At 40.5% G+C, this 12,382-nt stretch overlaps 3 protein-coding genes across 3 annotated transcripts; 2 read left to right on the top strand and 1 right to left on the bottom strand.

The window, feature by feature from the left end:
- The first annotated feature begins 4,040 nt into the window (after window positions 1-4,040).
- Window positions 4,041-5,204, top strand: SARC_01196 (hypothetical protein). Its single transcript, XM_014305086.1, has one exon. The coding sequence runs from the start codon at window positions 4,094-4,096 to the stop codon at window positions 5,117-5,119; it is 1,026 nt and encodes a 341-aa protein (XP_014160561.1). The 5' UTR covers window positions 4,041-4,093; the 3' UTR covers window positions 5,120-5,204.
- A 1,552-nt stretch (window positions 5,205-6,756) lies between these two features.
- SARC_01197 (hypothetical protein) lies at window positions 6,757-7,474 on the top strand (the record flags this gene model as incomplete). Its single annotated transcript, XM_014305087.1, has 2 exons — window positions 6,757-7,321; window positions 7,446-7,474. The coding sequence occupies 2 exons, from the start codon at window positions 6,757-6,759 to the stop codon at window positions 7,472-7,474; spliced, it is 594 nt and encodes a 197-aa protein (XP_014160562.1).
- A 1,947-nt stretch (window positions 7,475-9,421) lies between these two features.
- SARC_01198 (rab family protein) lies at window positions 9,422-11,865 on the bottom strand (the record flags this gene model as incomplete). Its single annotated transcript, XM_014305088.1, has 5 exons — window positions 9,422-9,857; window positions 10,611-10,776; window positions 11,005-11,148; window positions 11,603-11,710; window positions 11,839-11,865. The coding sequence occupies 5 exons, from the start codon at window positions 11,863-11,865 to the stop codon at window positions 9,772-9,774; spliced, it is 531 nt and encodes a 176-aa protein (XP_014160563.1). The 3' UTR covers window positions 9,422-9,771.
- Window positions 11,866-12,382: the final 517 nt, after the last annotated feature.

Here is a 12,382-nt window from a genome sequence, read left to right on the forward strand (position 1 = left end):
GTAAACTACACATACACACAAGTTTATACCACTTCCGTAGTTGCAAGTCATAGGAGGTGCATTTACAATCGATATCTTCGTCTAATACAGTCTCCATCGTACAATAATTGCAGCTACACAGATAAATGACTATGCAACATGTATTGCACGCTTAAAATGAGCTTGTGTGTTCTGTCTCTGTGAGTCCCTCCTGTGAGTCCTCTCTAGAGTCTCTGTCGAGCAAGTGTTTTCTTACCAATGATGTTATCGCGAACATGAGTCAAAATCATGAAATTCTACGTAAATGCAAGCTACCATTTTTTTTTCTCAAAAAAGGTCCAGAAATTGATTGAGGGCGTTGTGCTGAGCCAAAAGGACCAAATATACATATTTGACCTTTCCGAATTTCATATCCGAAGTTTCATATCCGAACGAAAATTTCCGAACTCGTGAAGACTCGGCCTTAGTCCGGAATCCGGATACTCGGGGTGATCATTGGGATTTTTTAATTCGGGATGTCCAAAAGGCAAAATAGCAAGATCCAATCTTATGTTTGGTTGTTTTTGTTTTACGGTTTTATTGGTTTTGTAGAAAAAAAACAATCTAGAAAAACAAAATTCCCCAGTCCCCAGTCCCCACTCTCTCTGACTCCTGAGTGTCAGTGGCCCAAGGCCCAAGCCCAGAGTCCCAGCAAGGCCCAGACCCCAAAACAGGTGTCAAAGCTTGTTTTCTTTTTATCTGTTTTTAAAAAATAAAACAACCCCTGTAAAAAAAACTCTGTTATGCAACTTGTTTTGTATTTCTTAAAATTACTCATATGTCTATTATTATTATAGTAAAAATAGTTGGTATTTACCCCATGGCCCAGACAACTGCTGTATGTAGTATGTACTATCATACTAAATATGTCTATGGATGATTCTGTGCGTGTCCTGGTAATTAGTATGCGAGTGCGAGACTGCGAGTCTGTACCGTACTGTCCATACATATGTACAACGACTATGCGTCATACGACTCTGGAGTCTGGACTCTGGACTCTGGGACACTAATGACACTGGGGGGAAGTCGGGGACTCGGGACTCGGGATTCGGGATTACCGGATTAGGGACAGTGGGTCAGTGGGACTTCTCACTTCCTGTGTTTATTTATTGTTCATTGTTTTTATTTATTTTAAAAACGCCTCGGCCAGGGAGGCAGGGACCAGTGGTGGGTGAGCCGACCGTGGCTCGCGTGTGTTTATTAACTTGAGTTGACACTTGTCACTTGACAGTCGTTTGTTTTGTTTTTGGAAACAAAAATACCAATCATAGCCATCAACCACAATCAGGCTACTGGATCGTGGCTCGTGAGTCATAGCTCTTAACTCTGGCCCTAACAGTGACAACACTATGTCATGAGGCCCGGGGGACAGCCGGACAGGGCAGTTGGGAGTTGGGAGTTGAGGCTGGGGCACTGAGCGACCGGGAAATTGGGACTGGGCCACTGGAGAGTGAGGAATTGGGGTCTGGATTTGGGGACTGATATGAGTAGGAGTGGGCAATTACAATTAAGGTCTGGACTTGGGAAGTGGGGACTGGGGACTGGGGACTGATTTAAGGGGGAGTGGGGAATTTTAAGGGGGAGTGGGGAATTTTAATTTAGGGTCTGGATTTGAGGATTGCTTAGTAGTTAGTAGAGTGGCTTATTGCTAACAGTCCCCAATTCCCCAGTAACCGGTCACCAGGCACCGGTCACCAGGCACCGGTCACCAGGCACCAGTCACCAGTCACCAGTCACCACTGTCACCAGCCACCAGTCATCGCTTTCACACAAGTCAGCATTAACCTCTGGGGGAGCGTCGACAGCCGATCGTGAACAGTTCTGGCACTGCTGAATGGCTGAAATTGTATAAAAAAATGTAAACCATTCAGCGCTCAGTGGTCAGCATTCAGAACTCAACAGTGTATACATATTTTTTATAAAATAAAAGTGGATTGACCAGCCAGTGACCACTACATAGGGATAATATTATTTATTTCAAAAATGACAAGTATGTATGTTACTACATAGTACTTGTTTTTAACACAAAATACATGGTGTTATAGACTTGTAGCCTTATACAAATGTAGGAGTTTGGAGTTTGCCAGTTTGGACTTTGGAGTTTGGAGTTTTGACTTTTGATTATGTACTAGTCTCTAGAGAGAGTAGGGTACTCTAGAGAGAGTAGAGTACTCTAAATAGAGTAGGGTACTCTAGAGAGCACCCATCTGTACCTCTGTATGTAAATACTTTGTAACTTGAAAGTGTTCAGTGTTCACTGTAGTGTTCAGAGTATAGACTCGATATGTATCACTAATTCACTACTCACTACTGAGTACTGACTTCTCACTTCTGTCTTCTTGTGAGTACATTCATGAGTGGCTAATTGGCTGCTGCTTGAAATGACCCCGAGAGTAATACATATTGATTGTTTCTATAGAAAAGTGGATTCAAACGGCCCATACGATGATTCGGCCCATTCTGCGTTGTCTCTGACACACTCTTCTCTCATTCTGAATTCACTTTCCAGAGTCCAGAGTCCAGACTCTGTCAAGTCTTCAGCCCTATATGAATATCCTACATACAATCATACATATGACCCCAGGCCCAGAGGCCCAGCCGGCCCAGCCGGCCGCCCCAGTCCCCCACTGTTCCCCAGGGTCCCCATCAGGATGAGTTGTTGTCGCTTGCCGCTTGCGTCTCACCTCATAACGTTGACGTCATGTTTATAAACGTTCACTTTTAAAAGTTTAAGGGATTATTTTTTAGCGTTGCAACGTATTTTGATATATTTCAACATATATACGTTTGATTTTAAACGTTTAACGGATCACTTAGTTGCGTTGCAACTTAAAACGATATGAGGTTAGGCATGCGTCCATGCGAGATAAATGAGCAGTTCAGAGTTCAGACCTTTCTTAAATAGTTTATATATAAAATAGAAGTCGTCTAATTAAGATTGTATAATATAAAAAGAGGAATTGTATGTAAATAATAGTGAAATACCTTCCTGTTTTTAGTATTTGTTTTTACTCTATTATGGAAACACTAAATCGAAACCTAGGTTCGAATTGACAGTTTGGTGTCCAATTAAATATGTTTACATCGATATATTTTTTTTATTACAACACCAAACCGGGCACACCGGCAGCCCGGCACAGGCAATCAGGCATCCCACTCATTCATATAAACGTAAAAGTGCATATTATTATTTTAACGTCTTATACACGTATTAATATTTTAGGAAATACAAATACGCACATAACTAAAATTAGGAATATTATTGTTTTATTTAAAACAAAATATGCATATTTTAGAAATATGGCATATTTATGGCATATTTTTAATAGTATAGCATATTTCAATTTTTCATACCAAATAATTGTATTTTTGCCATATTTCTGAAATCAACACGCGTATGACGTATTTTATATTGAGCGTTTTCAGTGCATATTTATTATTTTTTTATATAATAATTTGCCAATTTTTTCGCCATATTTTTAATATCGAAAAATATGTGTTCCAATTTTAAATATGTAGTCTCAATTACACACTATACTATTGACAAAAAATAGTCGCGAAGACTCGCATATGCCATATAGATTTTTAGAAAACATAACCTTTTTGCAAAAATAAATAGAAATAAAAACTACAAATTTGGTATATCCCCTCTCTCTCTGCTATTAACTCTCTCGTTGAGATGAGAGAGAGAGGGAGTAGTAGAGAATAGAATCTGAAATGAAAATTTCAGTATGGATGGACATTTATATGACAACGGCCCAAAATGGCAAAAACGGGCCATGAGCCCATGACGTCTATTCCAATAAACATAAACTATATTGCTGTCTCATTGCTGTCACACGTCTCTGTGTACAGCTTTTAAATAAATATATATGCACAAAAAAAGTTCAGACTTGAACTTCACAAACGTGGTGACACTGGTGAGTGATATGTAACGCCTGAAATAAAAAGGAGAGAATAAACGCGAATCTCATTTGCTCTAAATTTCTTATAAAATACTCGCACACACATATGTGATACAACACTTTTCAAACTAACAAAGAATAAGACCTACATAAGTGATTATATATTTACAATGATGTTTCTAAGTTCCACGGCTCTCCTGCTGGTGTCAGCTTTGCTCGTCACGGCGCAGCCCACTGAGACGCAACCCACATATGACATCGCTAGTGCACTAGCATTTGCTGAGGAAATGGGCTGGGATCTAGGGGATGTAACTTCTGAGGATCTATCGGAAGAGACAGTGCCATACACATTGCCTGACGGTTCATCCGCTAACGGTATACTCGTCACACCTATCAATGGAGCGACCACTGGAAATTTAGTCGTGATTCTTGCTGACTGGGATGGCGTAGGTAGTTTTGAGGTAGCCAATGCCGTTCGTTTGGCCGCATTGGGTAATGCGGCATTTGTTGCTGACACATACGGTTCCGAGCAAGCACAAGGTGAGGATGCGGAGCTTAGTAATGAGATCAAGGGCTCACTCGCTGGAAGTTTGAAATCTAATGCAGAAAATTACAGAGAAATCATATCATCGGCAATCGCCACGGCACAATCAACGGAAGGTACGCCTTACGAGGATGTTGCGATATTTGGATATTGTCTTGGTGGTGGTGGGGTCATGGAGTATGCTAGAAACGATCCTGCGAAGATCGAGGCAGAGGGCGTTACGCTAATGGTAGCTTTCCATCCAGGGGCTACCACTTCCACGGATGATTCTAGTATTACTACATCGTCGGAGAACGGTTTCATGGCAACTTTGCTGTTGAACCAAGGTACCGCTGATGCAGGCGCGGTCTCTGCAGACCAGGTGGAATCGGTGAAGGGTGAATTAGATGGAGCAGAATCGTGGTTACTGTCTGCTGCCACGTACTATACTGGTGCTCTGCACGGGTTTACTCAACCAGGTGCCAGTTATAACGAGTTTGCTGCTGAAATGAGTTGGGCAAACGCAATATATGCACTAGGCTCTGGAGTAGAGGAAGATACTGAGATGGTTGCGTCAGAAACTGAAAGTGTACCAACAGATGCCGTAGTCACCCCATCTGCAGACGACGAGACAGGCGCATCAGATGCGGTAGTGTCAGATGTATCTATGTAAAACTTAGAGGCAAAGATGTTTTATGTCTTTTTGGTTGGGATCGGAGGTTGAGGAGATTCAATAATAATAAAGTGCCTACATGGAGGCAAAAATAATGCCTTCTTTGAATCTGCCGAGTACCTCGTTTGGTATGCTTATCATATTGTGTAATTTGTCAAAAGCTAGAAGTGGTTGTATTTTCAATTTATTTTAAAATTCAGATGTAAATGTCGAGTATCAAACAGTCGGGATGTCCCCCTCGGCAGACGGGAATTCAGATGTGTAATATGGAATAGCGTGTAGAATTTGAGTTTGTGCACTCTCTCGAGCCTTGTCTATCTCCAGCAGCCTATGGCTGTCCTTTACCCTCGGGAAGAAAGAAATTATATATAAATTACGTCCTCACAGAAGGGAAGATATTGTCCATACCAAAAACCCTTTCCCGTTTTCAGACGCTCGTAATAGGTCTGTTTTACTACTTATAATTTACAAACATACTATACAATATATACTGTCCTTATTTATATACATACTATACAATATTTACAGTCTCTGTTGTGCTTTTTTAACTTCGACACCTCAACAGGATTGGTGACAACTGCTTCATTTATACCAGTTGACGGCCGCCCGCCGTTTTGATGTTCGAAGTTAGCGAATGGCGAGTTGGCGACTCTGCTAAATGGTGAATGGCGCGAGCCCCGTATGTACAACAGACGAATATTTCACGTAAATCGATGTGCAAATCTGACAAGTGTTTCTTTTTGATACGATTTATTAAAATAAAAAAATCTAAAAAAGCATCCTCCTTTTTGGAGTAAATATTTCTTATAAATACATTCACGGATCAGATATGTATCGATCGGATAAGTAAAGTAAATAAAAACTAGAATGTAAACAACACATTGCATTTCTTTCAATTTTTAAAATACCAGTTTGCACACTGCTGAGTCATGAGTGTTGACTGCACTCGGCACTCTCTTTCACTCTGCAGTTCTGCACTCTGAGAATGCAGTTCTGCACTCTGCACTCTGCAGTTCTGGCTTCTGCATGCTGCACGCTCTGGCTGCAGTCTGCAACAAAGGTCTGATGCTGAGCCCGCCCTTTTATATTTGGCATAGACGCCAACTATAAAAGACGCACTACGCTACTACTAGATATTTCAACAATACATTATCTCTCTCTCTCTAGCTAGAGTACAGTAGAGAGTATTTTGTATTGCAGTATTCAGTACCGAGTCTGAGTAGACAGTACTGGTGTGAGATAATGAAAGCTGTGCCGATTATAAGACTTCGGAGACTGCCACTAAAAGCCGCTGAGATAGCATAGAACTCATCTATTTATTGATAGAGGTAACCGATCCTGAATGATGATTCACATACCTCAGTTTTTTTTTAAATTTCTGTCCGTTGTTGTTGACAGTTGAAGAATGTATACATTGTTACACTTTTTAATATAATCGATTCTCACATTTTGGAGATCTGCAGCAATCTATCATGGATTTAGGATTTAGATAAAACTATAAATAAATAGAGACGGTCTATTTCACCATTAGAAACCACATAATAAACATGAATAGTAAAGCCTTTGGTCAATATCTCAACTGAAAATTCCATCGCAGAGTCGCACACAAGCGATTCGTATATATTGGAACAGCAAATATGACGTACATACAATCAGAGAGAGCCACAAGGAACCTAAGCATGGAAATTGGGGATAATACAGACAAGGCGCTGCTAGTTATGGCAGGACGGGCCTCCACGCCGGGTACATGGGCAAATAATACTGCATTTTCATCATATTGGTTCAGTATTCCATATGCTTACGCTCAGTCAGGCTGGCTTTTGGGCACGTTATTTTTGCTGATTACGTTAGGAAGTTCCTGGATCACCGGACTTATCTATGGGTCGATAATCAATGATCGCTACGATATCTTATTAAGTAAGCGCAATAAGGAACTAAACGCAATATATACGCGAAAGATCGAGGTGCCTCTTGGTATGAGAGAGACACCAATAATGTGTCATCGCAAATCTAACATGACTACTGGGCCGACGCGCGGAGCTATCATGAGAGATGAGAAAGAAGTAGTCGTCAAGGAGACTAAGAGTGGAACCTTACCCAGTGCTACGCCGCTAGACGTGTTGACAACCGAAGTGTACGCTAAAGATGTGACACTTGCTGATCTTTACAGGGATTTGATGGGGCGTGCGGGGCCCGTGATAGGTGATATAATATGTCTGTTTAACTACATTCCAGCCACTGCGGGCGAACTCATATTATGTGGGCAGCTATTACAGCTACTTTTTCCAAATACACTAGATATTGGCTATTGGATTTTGATCGTTAGGTAACAAGGAGTTGACCTCCACTCGATAGTGGTTCCACATCACAGGATGATGATATGCGAAAACAACTCATGTGTGTATTAAGACTGATGTCGGTGTAGTCGCAGACGCACAAAACAACCCACATATATCAGATGATAGATAAGAATTGATTTGAACGTTCAGTGGATGTACCATACTCGACATAGATGGCATCCTATATCCACCTTGTGAGTCATAGAACACAGAGAGTACGGAAGAAACATAAAGCAGAGACTGTGTACACATTGATTCACAAACGTCACAGGGGATATATATTTATATATATCTATATATATATATTTAAATATAGTGCATGTATATATATATATAATATATATATGTGTGTGTGTGTGTGTGTGTGTGTGTGTGTGTGTGTGTGTGTATAAATATATATGTATATATATATATATATAATATGCCTGCATCTATGCTTTATTATCGACATACACAAATAAGAATTGGATTTCGGTTGGATGATAACACATAATAGCGTGGGGGTCTATTCGCCTTGTTGAATAAACATTACTTCAGAAATATATGAACGCACACAGGTACAACCCGTCTTCCAATCCACATACCCGTCGTGGGATTGCAATGCGTTCTTCCGTAGAAAATACCCGCTTATAAAAAAGTGGGGAAGATATCCCATTTTTATTTAGGGAAGTTCCTATTCGTACAGAGCTCTCGGCCCCGGTCCGATCGACTGCTAGCAGACTCGACACTACAAGGTTGCGACTATTGCACATAAACCCAATATACTGAACAAAGGAGGACGCGCTGCTCAAAACTGATTATATTTAGACGTATAAAAGTCTCATTCCTGGAGTGACTATGCTTGTAAGTTTTAGATTGAGACTCGGCAGGCCGGCAGGCCAACTATTGATTGTTTTACACTGCTATTTACATTTGTACTCGCTTCTCTGTCCGTGGCCCCTGGGGATAGTCTTGTGCGAAAATCAGGCTCCCGACATCGGAAATCGTGAATTTCGCAGAGACTCTATTCAGAGGACCATGCTCTGTCCTATGCAATTATCCATGCATGGGAGTGTGGGACATGGATTGTATGTTGACTAACAATAACTGTTAGGCGTGTATTTATGTATTATTTATACATATAAATTTATTTATTTTGGATTCGTGTATGTATATTACACTCGATAGCCTCGTAAATAGTACTTATTCTCTGATCCAAGAGTGTTAGACCATTATATCCTCCCATTATGATTATGTATCTATATGAAATAGTGGCTATCAATACTATATACGGAGATGGAGTCATGCGCTATGCGCAACCAACACTCTTACCTCATATGAAACACTTATTTTCTAATACACCGCACGACAAGTAATGCAGATAAATTTCTTCGCACCCACTAAGCCACGAAGATGAGAAGAAAGTAAGCACTCGCCAACGAATGTTCAGTGAACTCGAGGAGTTGTCAAGCAGTGGGCAAATATTGTACTCCAAAGTCCAGAGTGACTTCCGCTCAAACCGCGCACGCTGGATGCGATACGCCAAGTGGAATACATTAGTCACCACTATAACGACGTAAAATTATGTTTCATACCAAACGATGACCTGCAAATCAACGACTTTTCCTTCGTCCATTCATGGTACGCATACCTCGTATAATTTCGAAAATTCTCACTATTATCCCCAAAAACTCTCACTATTATCCCCAAAAACTCTCACCAATTCCTCCTCCAAGGTAATATTGGATCTAGTACATATGTTCACTTATTGCATTGCCGGTCGTCTAGTTCGGACTGATTTCTAACCGGACGTGTTTCTGAAGCACAATCTAGTCGGCAAAGCCAATTGCATAGCCTTCTAAATTGAAACGGAAGGCTATGCCAATTGTGGTCAATCTCTTTTTTTCTGGTTATTCTCTTCAAAAAATTTACAGCACCACACTCTGAGAAATATCCTCTCAGTAACATACATTGCACGAAGCTAGTTTTCTCTAGAATTGCCAGGTAGCGTAAATAATGATATACAGAATTGAGCAATGGTATGAATTATTCTCGGAATACCGAGGAAGGTGTGTGCTCGTAAGCTAGAATTATACAGTGCTCAGTTGAGATGTGTACAGCATACGATTGCAGGAAGGGTTGCTGTTTTTAATACTGGTGTGAATTAATTTTGTTGGAAAAGTCACTATCCGCGATTGTTCACCCTCCGTCACGCCGACGAGAAAAGAAATGTTATGAAGGTCCGGGTTCGGCCACCAATAGCTGCGACAAACTCTGCAGCTCATTGATCCCTCGTGCGCACACATGCGCCAGGGGACGCTATCAAAGCAAAGTTTATGCACAGCACTTGTTCTTGATCCCTTCGGCCGCTGACTCTTCTCCACCCTTCGCCAGTTTGACACTATTGCCGGATTCGGATCCTGCATCATTATACGCCGGAACAATAGATATGAATAGTAATAAATGGATAACGTTGTTGCTAACCGAATAAATCATGGTAATCAGCTGGGGCCAATATTGCTGCGCAGCCCAGCGAAAGTTAGAGTTTGCTCACAGCTCAAATACTTTCGAATTTTGCATTCGAAGTCTATTAAAAAGGGCAAATTCGTATTAGGCACTTAGAAAATTAGTACCAAGCATATAACTACACACGACGATTGACATGCAGCCTCACAGTCAAATAGAAGACACTCGACATGTATCTGACAACTGTAAACAGCCATGTTTTAGGTCTAGGGTACAAAGCTAGAATACTTTGTCATGATAGAGCTCGGCCCTTTAACAAGGCTAGACCTTCTGCACATAAAGATCTGTACCAAGACATGCATATCTGTATATGCGTTTATAAGTATACAACAATACAAAACAATCCATAGATTAAGTGAAAGTATAAAAATAGATGTATAGAAAATATACATGTATATTATATATTATATATTATAAAATATACATATATATATATATACAGAAACATATTCATATTCATATATATAGCACATCAATGTATATGCAGATGACAACAAAACCAGAATCTACACAAATTTATGTGTGTGGTAGCATGCATAAGTGAATAAAACTCTTCACGCAGTAGCTATACTACGCAGATTAAGGCTAAATTTTTTTTGCGCCTCTTAGAATAAAAAACCCATCTAGCAACAACCAGGCAGACATACCAGCCGGGCCAGCAGCATTCGCCTTCGCGCTATCTATCAGTCTCTTCTTAACCATCTTCGCCAACATTAGGAAACCATCGTCCACATTTGAACCAGTCTTTGCGCTTACTTCCATCCATGGCATACCCAATTCCTCACCCTTCGCCTCACCTTCTTCTTTCGTAACCTGTGGGTCGGTCAGTGCGGCAGTAAGGATGTAGATCTGAATACAAATTTTAATGTGCCAAAGCAGTGCACTCGACGCCCCAGTTCTGTTAACTGGTTTTCATTTGGTAACACTGTCCCGCGGCGCATATATTAAAAACCACCCCTGCCTGATCCCCTTAGCCCTGGTGCGCGTGACTGAACAACGCCGCAGCTTCACACACTTAGTAGACGCATGCGGTTCCTGTACCTGTCGTTTGTCCTCCATGTCCGTTTTGTTGCCCAGCAGTGCCTTGTCAACATCTTCGGCTGCGTGCTGCTCTACATTCTTCACCCAGCTAGCTAGATTGTCGAACGACGCCCGGTCCGTAACATCATACGTTAGCATGATGCCCTGTAAGGTAACAACACATTGAGCACAAAGCAGTGAGTATATAAACTCATGTGGTTAGGCCCGCTACTCGAGCTGCTTTTAGCTGGATTGGATTCCCGAACCAATCTCGGAGCACTACATTGTGGTTTACCGTTCTACCCGATGAAACAATATCAATATCAAAGTGTGAACGATGTGTCAACACATGTAGGTAAGCAAGTGAAGATTGGTGCGATAAATTGTATTATATTCAAGCACGGCAGTCTGCTTACAAACAACAAATAATGACCAGTGCCTATATATAACCGACAAATCAAACGAGCGGCGACCCGCTGAATCGTTTGAGAAACAAGGAGTCTCCCATAACATCGGAAAGCGTATACCCTGACCGCACTATTCTGAAAAGGTCCGAAATGCGGATTCCGGCGCTCTAGACGATGTATCAAAAATAAAAGTACGACTAAAAAACTCCTACCATCGCACCACGGTAATAGGCGGTTGTGATTGTGCGGAACCGTTCTTGGCCTGCAGTGTCCCAAATTTGCAATTTAATTTTCTTTCCCTCCAATTCTACGGTTCGGACCTGCCAAACGGAAGGATGAAACAGACAACTTAAAATTCAAATAAAACTGGAACCATAAAAATACAACGCACACGTATATTCGTTAATGTAGAAAGAACGCCACACAGGCGCGCAATCTGATAACATACATCTAGCACTTGCACATTCCTATCCATGGATGGTGAATTGTACAGGAATATGTAAATAGCTCACGCAAACACCGTACAAATAAACATGTGTTCTGTGTTTCAAATTGTATGTGTATGTAAACACTATAAAACTGAATGCGATTCCTGTTTGTATGTATATAAATCAAACTCGGTTGTACAGATGAGTTTACAACTTGTCATCTTTGCACTATATCGTGTAAAAACATTCGCATTAACGTACAACACAAACACTGCAGTGAATTAAACGTTACAGCATACTGAACCCATTCAAAATACATGCAGAGATATCAATACCTCGACGAAGAAATATAAGCATACGTTTTAAGTCTTCTCATACACCTTTAAACACCTTGACTATGCTAACAAATAATCAAACAAGCAAACAAACAGTATATATATAGATATATAAATGTACAGGTAGAATATATATATATATATATATATATATATATATATACTATATATATATATATATATATATATATATATATATATATATATATATATATATATACTAGTAGTA

The sequence above is a fragment of the Sphaeroforma arctica genome, assembly GCF_001186125.1.
Source record: "Sphaeroforma arctica JP610 unplaced genomic scaffold supercont1.46, whole genome shotgun sequence".
NCBI lineage: Eukaryota > Ichthyosporea > Ichthyophonida > Sphaeroforma > Sphaeroforma arctica.

Excerpts from the sequence above, each read along its gene's own strand:
- SARC_01196 (XM_014305086.1), top strand. The coding sequence starts at position 4,094 with ATGATGTTTCTAAGTTCCACGGCTCTCCTGCTGGTGTCAGCTTTGCTC.